This window comes from Apaloderma vittatum, unplaced genomic scaffold (genome assembly GCF_000703405.1).
Source record: "Apaloderma vittatum isolate BGI_N311 unplaced genomic scaffold, ASM70340v1 scaffold43421, whole genome shotgun sequence".
NCBI classification, from domain to species: domain Eukaryota; kingdom Metazoa; phylum Chordata; class Aves; order Trogoniformes; family Trogonidae; genus Apaloderma; species Apaloderma vittatum.
The window spans coordinates 1-26627 of NW_009700460.1; the positions used below are offsets into that span (position 1 = coordinate 1).

Consider the following 26627-nt stretch of genomic DNA (forward strand, 5'->3'; position numbering starts at 1 on the left):
CCCATGGCAGGGGGTTGGAACTGGGTGATCTATAGGTCCTGTCAAACTGAAGCCGCTCTGTGATTCTCCCAGGAGACAGCACTTCTGACACCAGTGCGTGCCCCTGCCTGGGAGACACGCCGGTGCCAATCTTTGCCTCTTAAAATGTGCATCTCTCTGGCTTTCTGTCAGGTCAGGGTCGTTGGGGGCTTTCCAGCCGCAGCCCCATGGGGGTATGTTTATCACTTGTTTTCTCCCAGGTGTTCAAGAAAAAGGGTCTTTCAGATTGCCAAGACCTTTCTGCCCATCCTAGAATGGCTCCCCAACTACCGGGTGAAAGAGTGGCTGGTCATATCATCTCAGGGGTCAGCACCGGCCTCGTCGCCACCCTGCAAGGTAAAGCCAGACACATTGGCCCTCCGTTCTCGAGGGCGCTTCTGTAAGGGAACCGGCCACTCACAGGAATGTTACACAGGTGGAATTACAAATCTAAGCTTGTTATTTAATACTAGATATTAGGTACTATTTTTCAATAAATAATTGATGGGTTTAATTTATTCAGTTTTCTTCCTCCACTTGGCTAGAAGATTTAAATTTCTTTTGATATGCTGTCAAGATGTATTTAACTTTATTCCCAAGCATTTACTCAAAGAGCATTCATTCTGATATTTAAAATAGGTATTTAAATAGATCAGACAGTTCATGTGGTCTTATTTCTCTTTCTTGGTTATTTGAGCCTATAGGTCTCCTGCGGTGCCTACAAAACTACTTATTGCCTCAATATAATGCAAACTTGATACCTACTCTCCTTTAAAATGTGGCCCGTGAGATTATTTGGGTATCTGCAGAAAACAACCTCCAAGGAGGTGGTGGCATGTTCACATTAAAAAAATTGACAAACATGATGGATATATGCAGTCCATAGCTTGCAATATTGTGTTTTCCATCTTTTCTTATTCCATTTGTTAGGAAAGCATTCAGTAGATGATCAGATAGAACAATCGCAGAAATAAATTAAAATAAGCTAGTAAGGAAGACTTAAAGGGCAGAACTAGTCTGGTTGAGACAGCTGATAAGGTCTGCTTTGAAAGACAAAACTAGCTATAACCCTGACATGTTCCAGCATATTCGTTTCTTTAATATCAGTAGTAGTGTTACACTATTTTCACAATTTTCAGGACTGGGAGAGATTAAGTTAGCTGCGTCAGCCGCACGGTTTCCCTCAATGGAAATGAAGTGTTTGCACAAGGGGGCAAAGATTCCTGATGGGAACAAAGAAAGCAGTTTACCCACTCCTAATTAGCCAGAAGTATTCCCTGCTGCCTGTTCCCTTGGAGCGTGCTAGGGAGGCGCAGATCAGCAGAAAAAAAAGCATTGCAAACCTCTGCCGCAGGCGGAGGATGACCTGAAGGAATAACAAAGTGATTTATCCACTGCTCTGGAGAAAGTATCTCAGAGCTGGAAGATCTCTGTTCAAGGTAGTGCCACAGTTACAGGACTCATCTGCCTGGACCGCTCTAGATGGACTTTTCATATGGCTTTTAACATATATTATGCTCTTACTGTAACCTCCTCATTTATTTTTTTTTCAATGAGGCATGATTTTCTCACAATTAGATTCCTCTTGTAAAACTGATATTTGAAATACACTGTTTGGTCTCCCACCTATGTATTAGGAAAAAAAATGGCGTAAATCTAAATCTAGATGTAATTTTAAAAATATGTATTCCAAATTTCTAGATCATGTAGTACAGGGAAAGTTGGCCAAAACATTTGCCAAAAAAAGATACTTTGGGTACCCTGGAGTCCCCATAGTCCCTAACTCCCAGCCGCTGTGTCTGTTGCTTGCAGTCCTCCCATCAGTCACAGCAGTATGACCAGGAGTTCAATTGTTCTGAGCTGATGCATTTTTTGGTGGGATCTTTGAAGGAGAATATTACATCCTGCAGTGGGAGCTAACGAGAATATGGCACTGGAGGCAACTTTTTATTTTTCTTCATTGTTTGTTGGTTTGACAGCTTGAATGAAAGGAACAAAGGAAGATGATGCTAAGGATCAGAACTCTCAGATTTGTGTGATTTGGTTTTTGAGTTTATAAGCTGGTACTGAAAAATAATGGTATGATTTTCAGAAGAGCTGAAGAGACTGAAGCGTATTTGTAGTGCAGTAATTCAGAGTCTATGCTTGAAATTTCTTTCTATAACTAGAACACTTGACATATCCCTCTTTTCTCTCAATCCTTCTTTTCTCTCATTCCATCTTGCAATGATGTTCCCCCACTTAAACTTCACATCTGAGCCTATATTTTGTGCTACCTTCTACAAATACAAGAACATCTTTCAGTACTTTCTCATCCAGGTTTGGGATATGCAATCATTTACAGTCATTGATACTCACATACGTGCCTGCAACTTCACAGACAAAATACATTCGGAATTGTGCCTGGCCAAAAGAGTAAATCTTTTGTGAAGGCTATTCTAGACAACATAGTAGTTTGTTGGAGATTTTGAATGTGACATTTTGATGATCTATCATTTCAGGTTTGGCGTATGCTTTGCTGGTTGCAGTTCCTGTTGGATATGGTCTCTATTCTGCCTTTTTTCCCATCCTGACATACTTCTTCCTGGGAACATCAAAGCACATCTCAGTTGGTAACTGCGTGTGTTCAAGTTACAGTGAATTATCTATTGCAAAATATTAATCCTTACTGTGGACATTCATATTTCATACAAGATAACTAGTTCCTGAACCACATTGGTTCCGAATATTAATATCGGTGGGTTTAGGGGACTTAAGGCTTATTTCTTCTCTGTACGGGCAATTGTGCACAATAGCTAACTTCCATTGTGCCCGTGCATGCTTTTGGCTTGCATTTATGCTGAAGTTTAAATCTCATCTTTGGCTGCACTCTATGCAAGGAGTTACAAGGTCAAGGCCTCAGTAGGCAGTGTGAACAGACGTGTTGTCTGTCGACTAAAGCTCAAGATGGCTAAAACAGAGCTCTTCTAGTCTTCTCTACAAGCCTTCCTTGCTGCATCCTTTTTGATCACTATGGACAATATCATCTTCTTGCCTGTCGCAGAGACCCAGAACCTGTGAGTCCACTCCAGCCTCGCTCTAGGTCCTCCCATCAAGGCTATGGGTAAACCTTGTTGATTCTTTCTGAGTAATTCCTTTAAAATATGGCGTGTATTTCCTGTCAGTTTTCACATTTTAAGTTCACATTACAGCTTGATTACTGGAATTTCTTCTTCATTCTCAAAAAATACAGTCTTTCCTCGTTCATATCTACTAAGAATAGATTGTTTTCCCTTCCCAAAGCTTTGGCATGATATTACCTTTTTTTCATCACCCTTCTTCTCTGCTGCATAAAATACTTCTGTATGTTCTCTCCACTTTGTCATCCTCTTCCTACCCTACTAATCAGCTCACGTTTGCTATTCAGGTCTGAGTTTTCACTTCTACTTGTGCTGATATTTCTGTTTCCTACATTATCAAACACTCCTTTTTATGCTTTCTCCAATACTCTTATACATGAGGTACCATCTAAGGTATCTGTAAAATTAACTTACCCTTCTTTAAGACATTTCGTGACATTTTCCTTTTCTGCATAATTTTAGTAAATAGCTGTAACAAATGTGATTATTTTGGATGGTGTGTTACTTACACAATGATCACTTACTCTCTCTATATCTTGCCCAAATTATAGTTTCAGTCATCTTTAGCCAATGTAATATTACACTACTGCCAAAAGACGTGGTCCTACCTGTTGGTGCATGTTCCTGCCACCACCGTGGTGTTGTCATTCCTAACCATGCAGCTGTATGGCAGTCTGGATCAGCTGAAAAATAACCATGGAAAAATAAATAAATAAATAAAAATGTTGCTTTCAGATGGATCAGTGCTCTCTTTTGTCTAGTTGTCATGCTGATACAAGGGAGATGATTCCTGCCCCTTTTGACCTTCGTACAGCCCTGAATTGGCTTAAGCAAAGTGTGAAACTGCACTTGTGTGTAGAGCGTAAGTTATTTAAGGAAGGAATCGTATCTTTGTGTCATGTCTGCCGTGCCTGTGGCTCCTGGCACCTTAATAGTACTAATGTGCCTCAGTTAAAGTGTGAAATGGATTTCCTGATTTAGAGTTTGCTTGTCTAGTCTGACAAATGCTTCTTTTGGATGTATATTAAACTTCAGTGTTTCTGTTTGTCATTACAGGCCCGTTCCCTGTAGTCAGTTTGATGGTGGGATCGGTGGTATTGAGCATGGCCCCTGATGATAATTTTCTCATAGAGGCCGGTAATGCTACAGGGAGTAATGGTACTGGCACACTGATAGACACGGAATCCAGAGATGCGCAGAGAGTGCTGATTGCTAGTACCCTCACATTTCTGGTTGGAATTTTACAGGTAAAATAGTTGGCTTGAAGGCACGAGATTGATACTGCTTTAATTTTAATGGGAAAACATACACAATGGAAACAGCTCCTAGGGCAGTTAAGACATTTTCCTGTAGTAAACCACAAAACTGAAGGAAAGTCATCTCAAACTCTGAAGAGATTTGGGGGAGGATTATTCTTATTATCTTGGGCAGAGTCTATGGCAGCCTTACTGGGAGCACAGACAGCAGAAGAATAGCCCTGCGATTGCAGACCGAGAGACCTGCATGAAAATAAGCACTAATGGTACATATCCTGGAGCATCCTTTTACACACTTCTTCAGGTCTCCTTTGTTTCCTTGGATGGTATGATACTAAGCTACAGCTAGGCTGCAGTGGGGGAAGATGCTCCTAAGACCCTGTAACTACAAAGAGAAAAGAACAAAACATAAGGGATCACCAAATCAAAGTGTACCTTTTTGTTCAGCAAGCTGTTATTCTTCATGACTTTTTCAGGTAATATTTGGAGTCCTTCAGATTGGTTTCATTGTGAGGTACCTTGCAGATCCACTAGTTGGGGGATTCACAACTGCAGCCGCTTTCCAAGTGCTTGTGTCACAATTGAAAATAGTCCTAAATGTTTCAACTAAAAACTATAATGGTGTCCTTTCCATAATATATGTAAGTATGCCCTTCTAATCTGTTGTGGATTTATGCTAGAATTTTTATATAACTGTTTACCTTCTTCCATTTCATACAGGAATGTTTCATATATAGAGTGGTAAGCATAGGGCGATTCATTTAGTTCTCACTCTCATTAAGGTCTATAGCTGTTCATTTATAGCTGTGGGGCTCTTAAGTAGCTGCTATTGGTGTTCCCAGATAGAAAGTCTAATTGCTATCGTGAAGTATTTTTCAGGCAGAGCAGTTTTTCACATAAAATTTAAATGTCCAGCAAAATAGTTTTTCTTCTCTAGGGTGGCACTTCTGGAGACAACTTTCCGTCCCATCCCTTGCTTTCCAGCTTATTTGGAAGTATGTTTTCTCATTTCTTAACACTGTTGGATCATCTCTCAAAGCTGAGCAGTCCCGAGCCTCTTGCAGGTCATTCTGGTAAAGGGCATTGTTCTTTATTCCACGCTGTAGCTGTACTTGTGAATGCCTAAAGAAGGATGTGGATTCCCACCCTGCGGCCAGGTACCTCCAGGTTAGCTAAGGTGAGGCTAAATGTTGCTGTCACAACTCCCTTTGTTGATCTTGGAGAAAAATGATCAAACAGAAAACTGTCTTGGACAAATTACATAAATACTGAATTCCTGGAGGTCTCATATTATGGAATAGTCTCCTTTCCTAGGAAAATTATTGAGAGTTTTGTCACTGACTTCTGCATGAAACTACTCAGGTTCATAGTATTTTAGCTCTTCCATAGCACTTTACATTGAGATAACAGATTTCTAAAGGAGGCTGTTCTAGACAAAAATATGTATTTACAGATGTCAGTTTAGACAACCAGACTCTCAAAAATACGTTAGACATCTAGATTAGCAATAACAGGATGAACATAACTATAACAGCAAGGTAAAATTTAGTAAAAAAATCTAGTAGACTATTTGAAATAAAAAAAAAGTATGTTATGGGCCTTTTCAGGAAAATTAGATTAGACAAAGTCCTGTCTAATAGACCTTAGAGCAGATCTGTCAGGGTGATGGACTCATTAATGCAGCAAGATTTTCTAGCTCTATTTTTTATATTTATTGAAGGGTGGTACATTTATTAAAAAGTATTTTTTGAAAAGGAATTACATGGTTCTTCCAGCTCCTGCATGCTCGAGTGGAATGCTGACTTTTCAGGTTAAAGCTCACAGCTTCTGTATTCTTGCAGGTGAGCCAAGTCAATGTGTTTGCAGATGTATGTAGAGCAAAGCAATTGTGATTTCTGGTCTGCTCAACCAGTGACTTGCTGTGTCGGCTTTAGCAAGTTTTGGACTTGCCCCAGAAGTGGTGTTTAACAAACTGCAACACTAAGCATCCGACATTAGCAGAATCCACAACTGAAAGTGAGGAAGTAACTGTTCCCCGGTGAAGTGGGGCAGTGCGAGAGACAGTCAGTAAGAATGGGATCCATGGTGTAAGCAGCACAACAGGCAAGAAATGGCTTCAGTCACCGGAAGAAAGGCATCTGGTTCAGTATTTCAGGAAAGCTTCTTCTTTAGATTAAAATACATTATCTGATTAAGTGCGTAGATATTTTATTTCAGACGCAAGTTTTCCCAGAACGACAGTAGCGATACTGCTGCTGCAACCCTCCCCTTGCCTTGAAGCTGACAGCTCAGTATTTGGGGAGCTAACCAGGATGCAATAAATCTGTTTCTAACTTCTCTTCCACTGGATTGTTCTGTAAAGCTACTTCAATCTGCTTGGAATATTTAAATTTTCTTGGAGACAGGCTGCAAGTGAGAATTACCCTGATGCCTAGGAGGAGGACAGAGGTGTATTTGTAGCTTTCCTGGAATCAGCCTCTCATGTTTTCTCTGCACACTCATTTGTAATAAACAGTAGGACCAAGCAAGAGCGTAGCAAGGGTAGAGAAGGGAGCTCCCTGTTGCAGCCCAGTTGTGAGAATCCTCCGGCCTGGGACTGAACTCTGCTGGGAGGAGGGTCAATGTACCGTAAAGTGAGGTTTAGCGACTGCTTTTCTCAAGCAAAAGATTCTCCACAGCCTGATGGGACCCACATGTTCATACTCATTCGCTGGATATTACCAGTGGAAGCAGGAAGCACGTAATCCGCAGCCCGTACGTACCGGGCATGTAGTGAACCACAGTTTTGCCCACGGGTCTGCTAGCTGTCTTTTGAATGGAAAAATGAGGATCTCCCTTGCTGTGTGAACAAAGTGGAGAAGCTATAGATCTTTGCTTCCTTGCTCCAAGACGAGGTAAAGATAAAATACAGGTAGGGGTTTGGCTCTTCTTACTTAGTATTAATTTCCGAAATTGGGAAGCAGAAGCCGTCTGTGTGGAAAATTCTTGCAGTTACACTTTTTCAGTTAAATTCACCACTAAATTCATTCACTAATTCTCTAGCACCTCGATAGTACGTTATCCTCAGGCTCCTCCAGGCCTCAACAAAGAAGTAACTTGGCCTTCTCCAAAACCTCATGCATCTGGATCTTCTCATGAGTGTGTGGACATGGGCATGTTTTATGTTGTCAGTTTTATTTTTCAGACTCTTATTGAAACATTTGAAAAAATTGGTACCACCAACATTGCGGATCTTATTGCTGGACTCCTCACCATTTTTGTCTGCGTTGTAGTTAAAGAAATAAATGATCGGTTCAAACACAAGATACCTATACCTATACCGATAGAAGTTATTTTGGTAAGCAAAGGAGCATAATAAAAACTGATAACAGATAAAATACATGGGGCTAGCTACAGGAAGGCAAGAACTCTTAAGGTATTAAAACCATTGTTTTATTTTATTACAGACAATAATAGCCACTGGCATTTCATATGCTGCTGATTTGGAAAAAAAGTACAATGCAGGCATTGTAAAGAGCATTCCAAGTGGGTGAGTGTCTTTGCTTTCTGGGAAATAGGTATTATTTTAATTGGTTACAAAAGGACAGTAGTAAGAGAAAATAGATAAAGAAGATATTCAGAGCTGCAGCCTGAGTTTAGAACTCAGAGCTGGAGATTTTCCGCGGTTTACTTCTGGCTTTGTCAGTTGTGACACCTAAATATGTTGCCTAGCTTTTCTCCATCAGGAAAATGGGCTTAGGGACATCTACTTGCCTCATGAAGTAAATATATGACTATGGATAATGTAAGAAAAAATACTAAAGGACTTTTAATAATTAAATTCTACATGGATTTAATTTCTGTAGAGCTGAGTTATCCCACTGTGGTTCATATTCAGGCCACAGTTGTTATCCCAGTCAGTCTTGTCACTTCTGTAGTTGTAGGAGCACGGATGTTCAGGGTTCCACTGGTAGACTTTCACTTGAAATATTCAGAGCACTTCACAGTAGTAACCTTCACATTCCATTTGGTATTCAGGGCTTGATTAATTAAAATTTGTGGAAACACAGTAGGGGATAAAATGTTTTTGAGATCTTCTGAAGAAGTATGTTAACAATAGTATGAAGTGCCATTAACATATTTATGTAATTGAGCATACTATTCAATACATCCTTTATTCAATGCTTAAAAAAATGTACTTTTTCACTTTGGTATCATAAGGCCAAATCTCAGTCAGGCTGAGAACAATGGAAGCTTTGTTGCTGACTAATAGCAACAGGATTTGGGCTATGGTGAGCTAGATAAGCGTGTTCTGTATGTCAGTGGGCTGTTTCCACCTTTTTATTAACTTGAAACATTACACGTCATATTATAAGCAATCTGTATGCCTCTGCCTCAAACTCCTTGACTATTCTAGTAAGAACAGAATTTGGTCAAAGTTGATAACACTAACATATTTTCTAAATGCTAGATTTTTGCCTCCTGAACCTCCAGATGTCAGCTTGTTTTCCCAGATGATAGCAGCCTCCTTTTCCATTGCAATTGTTGCTTACGCTATTGCCGTATCTGTGGGAAAAGTGTATGCAACCAAGTATGACTATGCTATTGATGGAAACCAGGTATGTATAACCAAAAAAGTTCATAAGCATGGTGAATTTAAGTTCTGTTTCGTGTTGACTTATGTAGCCAAATGAAAGAAATATCCTTCGTGCACATTTTTCAGGCTAATGTTGAAGTCTGACAGGAGAAATTCTTTCAACTATTGAAAAGAAATAGCTGAAATGGCCATATATTACCTCACAGATTTACAACATAGAGATGAGCCAGATGTGCTTTGTCTTCAGTACGGGCTTTTCGTACTTGTTAATTCCTTCTGTATTCCTCAGTGAATGCAATAGCTCTGAAAAAGCAATTAAAGCTAAGCACTGTATAGGTGATGTTGACATGGCCAGCTTTAGCAACCTGCTTGCCATTTCTACCTGTAAAGCATATTTTGAGATGTGTTACTGGAGTGGAGGGGGAAGGCCAATATCAAGCTAAGATGCGGCTCCGGACGGCTTTATTTTGGCTTAGTCTACGTGCAGGGATTGTATAAGTTGAACTTTTCAGTTACGGCATGGTTTTATTCCTACAGCGTAAATTACTGTACCTCTCAGAATGACACCAGTTAGGTCAATATAAATATACTTGTAACGGCATAGCTAAGTCCTGCAGCTTCGTAGAAGTCGGTGCCTACCAGTGTATGAACATACTTGACTAACAGTCTGCACCAAATGGATTGTTTTAACCATTGGTGTCTAAAGGCACACAGCTAGAATGTTCTTACACGAGCTGTGCATTGACAAGCTCTTAGAGGATTTCTGAGGTTGTTCACTGTCTTCCCTGGGGTTTATGTGGTTTGCCCATGGGCATGGAAGAAAAATGCTAGAAAGCCGCCTTGTCCTGCATCTGTGCTAGTGTTAAATTTTATCCTTTGAACATAGGAGAAAGCACACTTACTACAATAAGTAGATAAGCTGAGTGCTTTATTTAGTGAGTCCTCTATTTTAGTACTGATGGGTTATATGAAGTTTCATTTTGGAAACACTGGTGTGCAATACATAACAAAATTATACTTCTGAACATGCTGGTCATTTTACAATACACAGAGTTCATATCTGTTAACGCTTTGATATAAAATTGCCTAAAATGCATCAACTTTTAGTTTAATAAATCTGAATGAACAGTACATATTCCTGGAAGTGTCATTTATGCTGTTCTTTTTTTGAATATGCTGTTCTGCCAGCACTAGTGTGCTTCAGAGATGCTAATTAAATATTGTGGTAGTAGAACTACTGTCTATAAAAGCCAGGTGCCTTCCTCCCAATAATATGCTATGAATTTTACAGATAGCAAAGGTTAAATGCAGCCATGAATGATGGGCAGATAGTTTACTTGAGCTGGAAAAATTAAAATAACATCATAAAAGCAGGTAGTAAAATAATTTTGCAGGATGGGTCATTACTATTATCTGCCAATGTTTATTTTGCTTCATAGATTATTAAGGCCCAACAACACTAGGAAATGTATTTCCATCATTTTCTTGGAGAGCACAGCTGTTAGTGCAGGAATAGACATGAATCATCTAGGTCTGTTCCGTTAAAGAACATGGCTTCAAAATCCTGCTCTTGTAGTTGGAGCTGAATGAAAAGCTTACAGGAAATTTCATTCTGGAGAAAAGAAGGGAGAGAGTCAAAATCAAATCTTACATTATGCTTTTAAAAATTTGCAGTGAGTGAAAAACTCTTGTGACTACGTCACCTTGGTGAAAACAATGTTTCTGTGTATTATATGGGGTTGCTCCCAAACGCCTCATTTCCCAGCAGAGGAATGGCCCAGATCCCAGGACATAAAGCTCCCCGGGTCCTTGTCACTTGAGCAGAACAACCAGCATCAGTAGGTGCCAGCATCTGTGACCCTGGGGCAAATCTTTGAGAACTCTGTCTGGGCCTTAGCGTGAGTTCATTGGGATGTTCATCGTGAAAAACTTCTGGCTCAACAAACTAGAAGTTTTCAGTGAAACTGGGTTTTATTGTATAGCCCCTGATTAGTTCTACTAATAATACAACGTTTTGCATTAATTAGAGGCTCGTCTAAACTCAGGCTGTTGTACTGATGAAAATTATTTGTTTAGCTGGTGATACTTGGGAGTTAAATTTATACTAGTCCCATTTCTTGATGTGATTATACCAGTGTAACTGTTAAGAATATAAGGTTTGACAGCATTGACAGAGATAAGCTTTAAATGTCTTTATACTCAGATGAGTATGTCCATGCCAGGGAGAGTACACCAACTTCAGTGTATAGTTCTACTGGCACAAGAGGAACTTGTGTAAACTTCTAACAGCTATTACTAATCCATCTTCCCAGTATTATTGTGCTACCTACTTTATAAACTACTGCAGCAGCTATTGTCATTCTCCACTGCAAAACTGTCTTCAGGAATCTGTATTTACAGCATCACCCAACTATCTTTCAGGAATTTATTGCCTTTGGGATCAGCAACATTTTTTCAGGTGCCTTTTCTTGCTTTGTTGCAACTACTGCTCTTTCACGGACTGCAGTCCAAGAAAGTACTGGTGGAAAGACTCAGGTAATGCCCTCTTCTTATTAGAACCATGCTAGGGTAAATTTAATCTTGTCCAGGGCACTGCTTTCACAATAGGATGAAAATAGTCCTAAAATGATGGCATTGCTAGCAAGCTCAGCTAGCAGCTTGTGCTCTGGTAGTTTTTGTAGCTCTGCCAGAAGAGGGCAATCAAGTTTTACATAGCATGAGTTACATTAAGGGTCAGAAATCTTTCAAGCCGAGTTCCCCAGAAATTCATTCCCAATTAAGGGACTGAGTTTGTCACAGTAGGAATACGGGCTGAGGAAGGAAATCCTCTCACACCTGCCTATTTAAGCTCCCATGTGCTGGCCTGAGCTGCCCTGCCACTTGCCATTCATCACCTGACTATGTGCCATCTTTCTGAGTAAGCTGTTCTGTTTTACACAACTGCAGCTCTGCAGTTTTTAGCAGTGGAGAACTACAGGTTGCCCAGCAGCCCCTTTTCCAGCTGACACACAGGCTCTGTTCCTTTCTACGCAAGGTAACCCCTCCAAGAGCTACTACCTTGTGTGCAGTTGTTTATGCTACCTGCTTAATTGAATTCCTTCTGTGTTAGGTGAAGCGTGTAATGATTGTCCACGTATGCCTAAACACAATAGCATTTTGGCAGGTCTCCTTGTTCCTAAAGAAATGTAACGTGCAGCTGCTCATACGTTTCTCTTTGTAATCCTGGAAACATAAGAAAGAGCCCTAATAAATTCATTTCCTGTAAACCCTCTGTTCTTCACAGGTTGCTGGTATAATCTCAGCTGGGATTGTTCTGATTTCCATTGTTGCCCTGGGGAAATTACTAGAACCCTTACAAAAGGTACTGTACTTGTCCTCTGCAGCACAGCCACCAGCACCAATCCGATGCATTTGCTCAGCTTTGATGGGCAGGACTAATAGCCTTGTTTAAACTATAGTGACTGGTACCAGACAAGGCTCTGGTTTGTAATGTATGATGTGAAGCACTATCTTAATATGTATCTTTGCTTCCAAATAACACTTTGTCATAATTTTTCTTTGCAGTCGGTGTTGGCAGCTGTAGTCATAGCTAACTTGAAAGGGATGTTCATGCAAGTGTTTGATGTTCCCCGTCTGTGGAAACAGAATAAAGTGGATGCTGTAAGTAAACTATTTTCTTCTCTTCTCCTGCATGTTTTTGTCTGGTTTTCTTCTTATCTTTTACTGCCATTCAAGTTTCTCTTAACTACCACGTAAACAGAATTTGTTAAGAGTTAACATCAGAAAACTTTTATGTGAGTCCTCAAAATGCAAGTGCCAGTTAAAAAATCTCCAGTTGAGAGTTTTACATAGTATTCTGCTTATTTTCTTTATTTTCTATACCCCATTGTAAGGGCAGTTGGGTTGCTCCTGTGTAGTGATGACTCCTTCACAGCAATTATTATAGTTTACAGCAATCTTGTGTGGAGGTGGCTTGAAAATCAGAATAAAGATGGCCTGTTGCTACCTTCACCATTCTGCTTTTATCTTTTGCACAGTTTAAACGGGTCAGAACAGGTCAGAAAAGTTGACGTTTTCTTAATTCATGTGCACATATTTATGCTGTTGCCGCTTTAGCATCCCAGTTGCCTGAGTAATCTCAGGCGGTCCACAGGAAACACGTTTTCTTGTTGTGGCAAGACTAATCTAAGGTAGAATGTGTGTTTGTTTGGCACACTAAGGGATAGATGAACAGACTTTTCTTACAAACAACGAAAACCATATCTCAGGGTACTTGCTCACATCTCACACTGTATTTTCTGTGGAATACACCTTCAGTGTGGCTGTTAGGACAGGAGAAGATTGCATGGAAAATATTTTCTCCATGCAGTCCTTACTATGCATAGATTTTACAATGTGTGCACTGGGCACTACCTGCCTTAAGTAGATCTGAAAATTTTTGGTCAATCATTTACTAGTCCTCTGTATAAGGAAAAGACCCCCTGACTTCAGTGAGAAGTGCAGGCACTCAGCTTTCTGTATGATTGAGTCCATGGGTGTTCTGCCTCGGCAGTGATGTAGAGCGGAACTGAGGAGCCCACTTCAACTGTTCTGCCTGAATAATCAGTGGAGATTTCAGAGAGTGCCAGCAACCTGTTCATATGAAATATCCTCTTCAGAATTATTCTGCTTCTCAGACATCACTGAGGAATCCTCTTCCCTCTCTGTATCTGCAAGTGGGGCATCTTACAGTGTTTTACATCTTGGGAAAATAAATTCTTCCCAAATTCTAAAGAAAGATTTACAAAGACTGCCACCATCAGAAAGAAGAAAATGCAACAGTGTTAACAGTGCATCCCCTTTAATTTCACCAGAGTAACTGAATCCTTGAATCCTCTTCTGTTAAAAAACCCCAAACTTACTTCCTAAAAAGCTATCTATACCTAGTAAGATCGTGATGCATAGAAGCATCTTGGAGGAAGATTTTTTTATCAAAGTCAGCTGTCGGCGTGCTATGATCTTCTTCTACTCACATTGTTTAGTCTGGTTATAATTAAGAGACTTTACCTTTGTTATTTCCTCTCCAGATGATCTGGATTTTTACATGTGTAGCATCCATCATTCTGGGACTCGATTTGGGATTACTTGCTGGCCTTTTGTTTGGACTGCTGACAGTTGTGCTGAGAGTTCAGTTGTAAGTAACACAGCATCAAAAATAGTGTTATACCATGAGAAAGGAAGACAATATGCTGAAAAGCAAGACGATTTGTGGCAGAAAATCTGCTTGTGTTTACAAAAGTTTTGAAATGGAAAAAAATCTGCTCTTTAGAACAAAGCAGTGTTTGTGTGCTATCATTTAATTATACTGACAAAAGAGAAGCTGCATTATTTTATCAGTATTTAATCTATATCATGTTAGGTACTCTGGTGGTACTTAGCCATAAGTTATTTATGCACCCACATAGCTGAGTTCTGGAAAGGGACAGGAATATTCCAGGTCAAATATAAAAAGATGTATGAATGGCTTCTGTAATTAATTGATCATTATAGCGGCTCTGAGCGTGTAATACTACTACAGTGTGTTGTATGTGCCAATAACCTTTTCACTTATTGCTTACACAATACTGAACGTATGCCTGTGAAAGGAGAGGAAGAGAAAGCATGAAAATAAGACAAAATTACATGCTTGCGGCTGATTTGTTGCTGCTCAAAGAGCATATGGTAGTGGAATGGTTAGAAAATGTGGCTTTGCAGAATCTTCTTTGGCCACCCTGTTACGTTTTAGTGATTATTTCTCTGCAAATACAACATAATTCCTTTCTTTCAGCCTGGAGTCCAGAGCATATTGTTACTACCAATACCCAAGGATAGTTGCACTGTCAGAATAGTAGATTCTACAAAATGGAATTTGAGATCCTCAAAAAACATCTCCAAATTCAATTCAGATTCGTGAAATCAAAATATAAAAGGGAGGTGGAACTTTAAAACTTAAAAACAATCTGCTTTGACTGTTACAAAGATATACTGCAAGATATTTGGGGTCGTTACTGATTGAAATAAAAATTAAAAGGGTTGAACAAAAAGTTTTAAGTAATCTGGAAAGAACGTAATTGTACTGCTTTAGTTGATCTGAAATGAAAAAAAAGGATCAATTTTCAGTCAAAAATTGTTTTTTCATTCAAGCCAAACTAATCTGCTTTTAAAACATTTTTCTCATTTGGGAAACAAACGGAACAAGTTATTAATTTAGCTCTACATAAAAATGGTGCAGCAGGAAGGCTGAGACCAAAATGCCTTGACTTTAAAAAAAGGACACTACAAATTGGAAAAAGACTCTTGCACAGCGACACAAAACAGATTGAGTATTTTTGCAATGAGGCTCTTAGTTTGGCAGAAAAGAGCAGACTACAAGAGTCTATGACAATTATAGGCAGCAATCCCTTCAGTTCTTCAAATGTGCAAGCATGATGTTTACCTTCTTTTACCTTCTTTTGGTTTCTGTTAGTCCTTCGTGGGGTGGCTTTGGAAACATTCCTGGCACAGATATCTACAAGAAGGTCAAGGACTACAAAAATGTAAGTCATTGCTGACTTGTTTCCCTTCAGCCTACAAGCCAATGTAAGACAAAGCTATGCCTTACATATTGTGGATGACTTGAATTTGGAAGGGGTGTTCTCAAAGATAACAAGTTTCAGCATTAAGTTCTTCATCTTGATCCAGATGATTGTTCCATGTTGTATGCTTGGGCTGTAAGCTTCTAAAAACTGCATCTCCTTAACTATCAGCAAAGATACACCATTTTTTTGTGAATTAGATGCATAGTTGAACTGTTGAAACAGTTAAACTGCTTCTTTTTAGCCAAAATATGGTTGTTGTTGCTTAACCTTATATTCTTTGGCAACAGGTTATAGAACCAGAAGGTGTGAAGATTCTCAAGTTTTCAAGTCCCATTTTTTATGCTAATATTGATGGACTGAAAAGCAGCCTGAAATCCACAGTAAGTGATATGTGATGGTTTTGGATGCTTTTTAAACTGTCTTTGAGATTTCCGCAGAATTATATCTAGGTAAAATTAAATAATTTCGATTTTCTGTAGGTTGGATTTGATGCAGTCAAGGTATATAATAAAAGACTCAAAGCACTGAGGAAGATACAAAAGCTAATCAAGAAGGGGAAATTAAAAGCTACTAAGGTAAACCCATTTCTTTTTTTCTGTTTATTTCTCAAAGGATTGCTGTTAGAGCTTATTACTTTAGCCTTAATTTTGAGTTCCTTGGTACTCATCTTTAAAATAAAGTTGGAAAAGCATGACTTCCTACTGTGGTAGGAAGTCTGGGACCGGCAGGTGACTTGGCAGAGCAGTACACCTATTGCCAAAGACCCCACAGGTTCAGGCAGCTGCGACATTCATAGCGTTAACAGGAGCGGAAGCAAGAGATTCCCTGATCCTATGTCTGCCCTCGCCACTTCAGATTGTCTCTGTGCAGTGAAAGTGCTGGCTCCTTCATGTGTACGTGCTCCTGTCATCCACCTTCCTGCGCACAGGGCAGCTGTGCCAGGTGGCTGCTGGATGTAGCCTCCCACATCCTCTTTAAAGAAAGCAGTGTGTGTTCCTCTGACCATGGAATGTTCAGTTCAATAAGTATGTGCTTACAGGAGCGGGCAGGTACAGGCAACCTCTTAAATCTCCACAGCTAGAAGTTAGAAAGGGGTTTCCCGTTACTGCTCTCAGTGCAGGATGCAGTATTTCCTGTGTATGTTACAGTTTACGATGCAGTTAAATGCTCAGTTAGGTGACATTCCAGTTCTTGACCTAGTCATTTTACCATATAGAGCAAATCTAAATCAAAGCTGAAAATACCGGTCTTAAGTATCTCCTAGTAATAAAGCTATTGAGGGAGGAAGTAGCTCTGAGGTATTTATTTTTCTAGATAGTGGCCTTTTTGCAGGAAGATGCTCTTTTAAAAAAGAAAAAAAGAGGAAATGAAATACACTGCACAGAGGAGGAGGTAATTATGGGCTCTTATCTTGTTTTTCTTTAAATTCTTGAATGCCATATTGTTACCCAACACTAAGGGGACACACAGATTCTCCTAGAGATCCTTGGCAGAATGGTGATGGCACTAAACTCTAGTTAGAACTAAAGTTTTATTTTTCATAACAGGACTTTATTATGAGTATAGCATGGATTTTGTGCTTAGAATGGCACAGGATTTCTAGGAACAGAATCAATGTAGTGCAATTTATAAGTAGCATAATACAACTTGACTTATAATTTCTAATCGCCTAGACCCGAACTTAATTTATGGGTTTTAACCACCTGGACCCTCTGCAGATTGGGTCAGATCTTAATATATGATTCGCTGTACATATATAATAATCATAATCAAAAATCATATAAAAGAAGACAAGTCACTCACCTAGTCCAGAGGAAGCAAACAACAGTGACCACTGAGTCAGGGTAGGGGGTCACAGGTCGCGCTGTCCAGCAGCAGTTCTTGTCCAAGTTCTCCACTTAGGACTTGTAACTGCTTGATCTTCGGATGGCATTCTGTGCACCGTTACTGTTCCCTGTTCCATGAGCCACCTGGTTGGCTGGGTGCCTGGCACCTTCAAGGAGGCAAGGAAGGGAGTAATCAGCGTGGAACCCAGGAATCTCGAGAATGACAGGGAGGGGAATTAAAAATCTGTTTGGCGTGCCTGCTTGGTTCACAGGACCCTCGAGGCCTGAGAATGAGGGGAAAGGGAACAAATATGTGACCTGCTCAGTCACAGAGAATGGCTGCTTGCCTTACAAAATGGTGTTAGTTATGGGAGCTATGTTACCAGGCATCGGGAGCAGGGAGGGCATACTCGTCACAAGTATCAGTCTTGTTAACTCCTGACATTAAAGTTATCAGAGGGAAGTATTTCTTGTAACTCCAAAATTCTCCATGATTAAATGTTATATTCCATATATTATCTCCATGTTAGAATGGCATCATCAGTGAGCCTGGTATTAGTAATGAAGCTTTTGAGACTGACGAGGAACCTGAAGACACTGAAGATCTTCAAGTTCCCACCAAAGAAGTAGAGATCCAGGTGGACTGGAATTCAGAGCTCCCAGTCAAAGTAAACATCCCCAAGGTGCCCATCCACAGTCTCATTCTTGATTTTGGAGCAGTAACCTTCTTGGATATTGTAGCTGTGAGATCCATAAAAACGGTAAGGACTTTTTTTTTCTGGTGTTCCATGAAAATGAAACTAGTCAGTAGTATGTAAATCAAGAGCTGTTGGCTGAAGTTGATTTCTGAGTTTTTAAAAGTCTGTTGTTGAAAAACACCTTTAAAATTTATACAGCAAGAATAGAATATTGGAATATTGGTAGAATATTGGCAGAATATTGGAGTGTGCGTATTTTAGGTGGGGAAAAAATAAAAAAATGCATTAAAAGAACAATATGATGGTTGCATGGTCAAGTACTCTAAAATTAGAACTGAAAAATGAGATGTGGTCCCCTTGTACGTGTATGTTATGAAATACTTTAGTTATATATTTTCTTTCCATATGCCTCCTGCTTTAATCTGGGCACAGGATGATGCTTACTCAACACAGAGGTAGTAAAAATTTTGTCTTACCATCCTTTCAGTTTTTAGCCACAAGTTTATTTTATTCATCCCATATTATTTAAATTACAGAGGAAGAATGATTTATTTTTTTTATAGGGTTTTCTGTGGCGCTATCAGAGTGCTTCATCAACATTAATTAATTTATCTTCAGACATCATGCTATGTACTAAGGAGATAATATTTCTAGTTTAGGGAGAGGGAAATGAGGTGAAGAGATTAAGGCCAAGTATTTCCATTATTTTATGGTGCCCCGTCACAAGAGCGTATGTTTGGTTTTCAGTCTTTTATGATACTTCGTATGTTCAGATTGCTGCTTTCACTAACTTCATTTTGCATTTGGGACTTCTTAAGTAATTTATAAACCACATCTTAGATTACCAAGACTCTAGTTTATCAATGAACAGAAGAGAATGGAATGAGCAATCACCTCTGAAAATCCTGTCCTAAGAATCTTGCCTGCTACCAGGGAGCCAGGAGTAGATTCCAGTCTCCCACTGTTTAACTAACTGAAATACGAGAACGCCATGAGCCTCGCTTCAGCTGTCTGCCTAGTTTCAATTCAGTTCTGGCTTCCTGACACAAAAGAGAGATGGGGTTCGCACACGACTCTTCCCATATGCAGCTTTTTCATCTGAGAACGGGTCCATCTGGTACCCTGCATGAGGAAAAAATCTATGTAAAAAAATCTACATGTGCCACTGAAAGATTTTGTCATATCACATGTGGTTCTCTTTGAAGAGACGTGATAATTCATACTGTGAGAATTGAGTGAGAATCTTAATAGGCATGAACATATGTATGGGTAAAATTGATAGTTCTGTTTACGTAGCTGGAGATAGGCCACTTCGCCAACCGGATGCTTAACTACTGGATCTTTACGTATAGCAAAGTGTAGCAATTCCTTATTTCTGATGAGTAAACAAAACATAAAATTTGGAATGAAGACACTCAGAAACAAATGAAGTGTGTGTGTGTGTATGCCTATGCATTACATATATAGACATATATACAGATATGCACTTTCTCCTTGCAGACTTTATTTATGTCCTTGTTGCAAACTTTTATTTTTTTAGATAATTAGAGAGTTTGAGAGAATTGATGTGAGAGTATACTTTGCTTCATATCAAGGTAAACATTCAAATATTTCTACTACCACTCATGCAAAGAATAAAATGAGGATAAAGGGATCTCTAGGTGTGTCTGTGGGAGCATTTGGTCAAATAAAAATGTGAATAATCACCTAATAAACATGATGGGCTGCAGTGGGACACAAAGAGTGGTGGGGTTTAAAGGAAATATGGAAAGTAAAAGTCAAGACAGAGCTTGATTGATTGATTTTGCTGTATGTTTGGTTTCTGATAGTTGCAACCATGTATTTCAACATTTATTTCTCAAATTACTTCAAATCATATTAACCTGTTATGACTTTCTTTTATTCAGACAACCTTATATCTCAACTGGAGCGGACTGCTTTCTTTGATGATATTGTCAGAAAAGACATATTCTTCTTGACTGTCCATGATGCTGTGCTCTACATAAGGAATCAAATGACATACAGTGACAACCAGGATCCCATTTTTGAGAAGGTAACGATATCCAGTAGTACTTTCTTCCTTCGTTCTGTCATCTAGCATTAATTCTTGCCATTTCCATTACAGCATGGCACGTTCAAAAACTAAACATAGAGCTGTGGTACAAACTGAGTGATAGTCTAGTATATTGAACAGCTTCTGTAGTGCATAAATATTTTGCCAGATCAAATGAACGATCTGTTGACCCCAGGATCTTGTTAGTGAGAAGAATAGGAGAAACAGGACACATGGAAAAAAATTCATCCTAAAACACACTTTCTAGTTTCTGACAACTGGCAGCTTAAGAACTTCCTCAGCTGGAGGCTGCATTTGGACCATTATATTTAATTGTCACAGATGGAGTCTTCTTCGATGCGTCAAGAGGTTTCAGCTTGACACTATGCTGTGATGATGGGTCCTGTAATTTTAAGTGTGTTTTGATCCTGTTGGATTTTTGAACTGTTATCTGCAATGAATAATCATTCCCTGCTCTCTTTCCCCACACTATTAATAATTTCATATACTTCTGATAAAAGCTGAGGAGTCCCATTCTGCTTGGTGTCAGCATGCATGGAAACTGTTCCACACTTGTGTTCGTTCTTGTTGCCCTTCTCTGTGCATTTGCTATTTGTATTCTGTGGGTTTTGAGGTAGCCAGAACACTCTGTATTGTTTAAAGATGTGGGCATATATCAGGAAAATGGCCTTATACTGTTCTCCTATCTTTTCACCACAATTCCTTCCATAGCAATCACTATTAAGAGTGTTATGAATAAAGAGTAATTGAGTGTTACTGTTAAATAACTAGGATGGAGCCCTTATTTTTTTTGTAATTTTTGCTTGCTATCCAGGATGTAGAAGTTTTGTCCTGTCTTGTAGTAGAGATTAACATTTTGACAAAGCATACAGCACTTAAGAAAACGATTCTGCTTTTACTATTTTTATAAAGCCATAACTTGTCATATAAGGAGAAGCGGGACCAAAAGCTTTCTGACGTGTTAAGTTTATCTCAGATGAACTAAAGCAACAGCTTTGTCAAGGAACAGTAAACAACGGAGTCTTGTCAGTTGCAGAAGTTATATTAAGGACCTTGAGAGTAATAAATCAAGTTCGATGATACAGACAATGTGTAACTCATTGTGTTTCTTAATTTCTTTCTACCAAGATTTCACTCATGCAGGAGTCTAAAGAACCCATAGAATTCACAGAAACAAGCCGTCCTGATGATGAACTTGATGTTCAGGAAGAGGTACGCACTTTAGAACTGAATGTGTCTATTACTTACAGAATACTGCTGGCTTTATTCCTTTGCCTGTAACATTGAGTCATGCTGTGAGAGTAGGGTGAGTGAACTGAGCCCTCAACCTTTTCCTTCTCCATAAATAAATCCCCTCCTTGGGCACCTGGATGTCAGTACTTAGTGGAGGAAGTCAGGGTCTTTTGGAGATGTAGGAGATTGTATGTGCACACGCACCTCCTGATGTCTGTTGCTTTAGGACTACTTTCACCTTACACAGGCATGAGTTAGGTGCCTAGGAGAAGACTTAGTAAGGCTCAAGGCACCCAAGTCCAAAATTACTGTCAGTTCCCTTCATTCCTCCTTTGAACAACTTCTGCACAATCTGAACGTTTTACAGGAGGCTGCAGCAAAGGAGCATTCTGAATGTAACATGCAGCAACACAAGTCCATTAAAGCAATACTAGGGTATTTTGTATTTACAGAACACTGCCAGACAAGAAAGTTGCACTTACTGCTTAAATAACGGTGCAGCACACAGGTCACTTATTCGGAGAACAGGAGATTGGGCTAAATGCTTTTTTATTGTCTGAGATTAATTAAACTAGTGATGCATCATCACCTTGAAAGTATTATAACACTCCTCGCAGGTAAAGACACTGTTGTTATGTGTCCCTCCTATAATGGTAGTAGTTGGAACACTCTTCTTAATACCCTGTCTAAAATGGGGTAGTGCCGTGTCCTTGGCCTCTGCTCAAGCAGGGATGCTGTGACCCTTCTCCTGGTCATGTTTGAGCAAAATGCCGCAGCACAGCTGCTCTGCACGTGGGGACGTAGAAGTCCCTGGAGAGAAGTCAGAAGGGAGGTTGAGGCTGGGTGGAGGCTCTCAGCATCACCCTGCATTGTAGTTTCTAATATAGAGTGAAGGAAGAGGTAAGGGCAGCTTGGAAGGCAGCTTGGTGAGAGGAGAAACCAAAACCCTAAGCAAAAGCCTCTCAAACTTCATCAGGGCTTGGTAAGTAGATTGTGATACGTGGTGCTCATGATTCACCCTCTCCTTTTTTGGTTGGTATGAATATTGCAGATACTATTCTTTATAACTAATATGGGAAGAAGCACTTTCCGCTCCTCTGTAAGTCACAGTGCAGAAAGGAATACAGGATTAAAACAGCTAGAAAAGCCGCTAGATTCTGTAACAGAAGCATGTGGGAATGGCAGGCCAAAAAGATTTGAATTTCGATTTCTATTCATGAGATTGCTTAAATACTTATATTATTAAGCAAGAAGTCAGACACAAAACTGCTGATCCAAGGTCAAACAGTGTTTTGAGAGGTTTCTGTCCTCTACAGCCACATTTTGAAGGTGAGCGCCAGCAACCTTCAGACCTGTGGCTTCCTGACTGAATTGTGCAATGCAAGTCAGAGGGACACCACCTCGAACAGTTATCTTCTTTGTATTTTCACTGAGACCAAGTTGAACTTGGTAGTTTTTACTGGACACACACACCAACATTTTATTTTTCCTAACCATGGCCTGTTTCTCTCCTCCTTTTGCAAATCATTTCACTAGGCTATGCGGAGACTTGCTTCATGAAGATGGACTGCTGGTAGTGTCTTACCTGTGAACTCACTGCAATATTTACGCACCGGTACTATATAAGCATTTTCTGCAATGAAACCAATCTTTGCACTTGAATAACAAACCCTGATTGTTTGTCTGAATGATATGGATCTCTAGAAATCTCCAAATTTTAGCTAGTGTTATCCCGGAAATCTGGATCTTGATTCAGCAAGCACTTTCCAATATGATTATATTGATAAAAAATAAATAAGAAGACTGTTACAAAAGATCTACTCGCTTCTGGGACTAGTGAGGCAGAAGGTGCGTTACACCGTTTCATCAGCACATACAGGACGAAAAGCTGCTTCGTGATCTGCCCAGGGGAGCTGAAGAGGCCAAAATGTTTGGCTGACCATCCTTTTGTTCTGTACTTGTACCGTGCCTAGCGAGAGGGCAGGAGTTCTAGCTAGCTAAGGCTTTGCAATTTTAGAAATTTAGTGTGAGCAGGCATGCTGACAGGTCTTGAAAAATGTATCTGGATCGTTTTTTCCAAGCAATGCCTTAAATTGCTGCACATTGTTAGATAACTGAAATGGGTGCCAGGTGAAATATTCACGTGAAGAGAAAACTGCACTGAACTTCTATAAAACTTTAGGCTAAGTTTCGATAGAAAACACCTTTGGGTATGGGTTCTTTAGTTTTGTACTAATCCCATTGTAGCAAATCATGTGCTACTATTAATGATTGCCCTTAAAACGAGGTATATACAGAAGAGCCTTTTGCCTAGGTTACGTATCTTTCATCAAAAAGCAGAGCATAACATAAATGAGATTAACAAAATACCTTCGTCCCCAAGTACTTAATGGATCTGTAGAACAGGCTGCTACTGAGTGGAAGTAAGAAAGTCAGAACTTGACCTAGTATAGAGGTTTGTTGGGTTTTTTAAATGGAATATAGGAATTTATTTAGTTTAATGAACAGTTATATTTTTATATAGCATAATTTTTCTTTTAATATTCTGCATCAAACTGCTGCTGTTCTTTTACATTTGAGAGTCCATAATGCAAAAGTGCAATAATTTACAAAACATAAAGGATTTGACCTGCAAAACTTTAATTCTTACTTTGGAACTATATAAAATAGATATGCAGGAAATCAACGTTTTTACTCTTCCTAAAGAAGAAGTGTGTTTTGATGGAAAACAGACTGCTACCTTAATTGTTTTAGCACTACGTTAATTTCTTTAAATGGAAAAAACACCCCTGCATGGTGAGGGAACAGATAATAACAAAAGTATAAGAAATGTCCAAGTATAAAACCCCTTTAAGTTTCTCAATGGGGGCTAATAAGCTTCAGTATGTTCACAAGTTTAAGTCTTAATTGATTACACCAGTGAAATTTTCCTGTATTACACTGCAGAGGTATTTTTGCTGCAAGTAATGTTAGCAGAAAATCTCAGGTGAAAAGCCAAGCACAAAATACATTATTCTGTCCTAAGGACCTGAGTGAACTCCATCAAAATCAGTGAAAAAAATCTGTAACCTTCAGTAAGCTGGACAGTTTCTTACATAGTAGGCAGCAGCACCAGGCTGATGTGCTTGTTCTCTAGTTAAGGCAAAACCTTCAGTCCTCATGACAGCCAGTGAAGTTTCTCACTTCAGATGCCATACAGGCTGAACGCAGATGTTACTGATGTTCCAGCCCAAGCCAGCAAAAACCGGTGGTTTGTATTTACAAACTGACACGGGCTATTTGTGTGTCCCGTTGGCATCTCCGTACGCTGAGAGCAAGGCAGGGGTTTAAGTGGCAAACCAGGCTGACATGCACCTCCCAAGGTGGAAATACTAATTTTACTGACACTAATGCTCGGGCTCGGGCTGTGATTTGGCAATTCATGCCTCTCACGTGACCTGTCCTCATTCTCCCCCTTTCCATTCGTTCACCAGCCTGATGCCGGAGGTTGGCATTTTTGCCAGTGTTACCGACAGAACTTTCCCATCGGGCCGTGGCTGCAGCTTACATTAACCTGAACATAAACCTCTGCTGCCAGTGCACAAGGCCAGGAACAGAAGGACGAGGCCAGTAACACTTTTTTCAGAAGCTGTACTGCTTTTTTAAGACGGATGTACATTTTATGTAAAAAGCAGAAGTAAAACATTCTACCTGGGACTGATGAGTGAGCTTTCAGCTAATTCTTTATATGCACAACACATACTATGGAAAAGATGGCATAGAAAATGATAGTGGATTTTTTTTTTAACTCAAGAGAATACTTGCACTGTGTAGAATGAGTGTAGAATCTTACTTGTCAGAGATGTGGGCTTACATTACCTTTTGAACCTTCTCCAGTTCTTGTCCATACAGGTATTTACAAAAAGCAATTAAATATTGAAGTCTTCAGTCTCCTTCCCAAATATGACATTCCAGCTGGAATTAACTGTGATAAAATGTGATGTAATGCACTTATTCTTGGCCTGAGTATTTCTTCCAGGCACCTTTGTGTTTGTTTTTAATTTAACTGGCACAAAAAAAATTCCCACTTTTCCTGAAAAATAGCATTTCACACAAAGCCTACATTTACACAGAACGGTAAGAGGCAACGTGCAGAAGGCATTCAAATACCTTTCTCAGTGGGTCAGAGGGTATGTGCTGCTTAATTTTCTATGTATCCATCAAAATGAAGGATACCAAAATAATGGATTTTGCAATGAAGCAAAAATTCTCTACAATTTTGTACTAATTCAAACATTTGTAAGTAATGCAACCCAGTGCGCTTATCTCTTTCCAGTAGAATGAAGAAGTGATATTTTTGTATGCATTTTGAGTGTTACTATTCTGTCTTTGCATGTCAGGTATTAAATTGGGAAGTTTTTTACTTTTTAAAAAGCTGCATTTTAAAAGTAATTGTATCCATTAACTAGAAGAATAAAATATGCATTCTCAAAACATGTTTTGTGCACCTGTGTGTTTGGTTTTGGTTGTGTTTTTTTATTTTTAAACTCTTTGTGAATTATGGGGGAAAAAAGCATATTAAAAAGCGCTCAGTGTCACGCTTCCCTTGGGTCTGCCTTTTCAGGAACAACAAGGACAAAGGGGAAAACCTGTTCTCTCTGCCTTGTGAGGATAAGGCAAGAAATATTAGGCTTAAATGGCAGCTTTTAACTGTTAAGGCTATGAAGATAATTAGACACATTATATGTACGGAGAAAATACCCCAAACCTGGAGCCTTTCGGTGAGGCAGTCGCTCACTTTGGAGAATTGCCCCTGCCTCGGGATTGTGGAAGAACTGCTTGAGGTCACTTTCTACCTCTATCATCTATGATTTATTAGTATTTATATTTCTTTCCTTTCTTCAGTGCTACAGAAGCAGTCTATATATGCCAATGAATTACACTGGATTTATAAAACAGTACACTTAGGGAAATAACTTGTGACAGCGAGCTCTTCAGGGCTGTGAGGCTTTAGTGATTCACTGCAAGTTCAGCGTTCCACCAACTCACTGGCATTTATTGTCAGGAATCTGCCACTTCCACGGTAAAACTGAAGGCTGAGCAAGCCCAACGTGGTTTCCCATTTGTCCAGTTTCTTGGAAGCCCACACCGTATACATCACTTTCCCACTGAGCTAGCTGGCAGGACTGTCATGGTTGCTAGCCCAAAGATCCCTCTCATTTTTAATCCTCCCATCCTCCAAGAAGCCAAAG

General features: G+C 39.5%; 1 protein-coding gene across 1 annotated transcript; it reads left to right on the forward strand.

Moving 5' to 3' along the window:
* Positions 1–171: 171 nt before the first annotated feature.
* On the forward strand, positions 172–22956 carry SLC26A4 (solute carrier family 26 (anion exchanger), member 4; the record flags this gene model as incomplete). The annotated part of the gene is given in 20 exon segments (XM_009878748.1): positions 172–328; positions 331–375; positions 2520–2630; positions 4194–4384; positions 4870–5034; positions 7578–7730; positions 7840–7922; positions 8844–8991; positions 11391–11504; positions 12253–12330; positions 12534–12629; positions 14036–14142; positions 15454–15523; positions 15853–15945; positions 16045–16140; positions 17922–18152; positions 19630–19684; positions 19997–20142; positions 21292–21375; positions 22933–22956. Coding segments are annotated over 20 exon segments (2247 nt in total), but the record flags the coding sequence as incomplete, so codon positions are not given.
* Positions 22957–26627: the final 3671 nt, after the last annotated feature.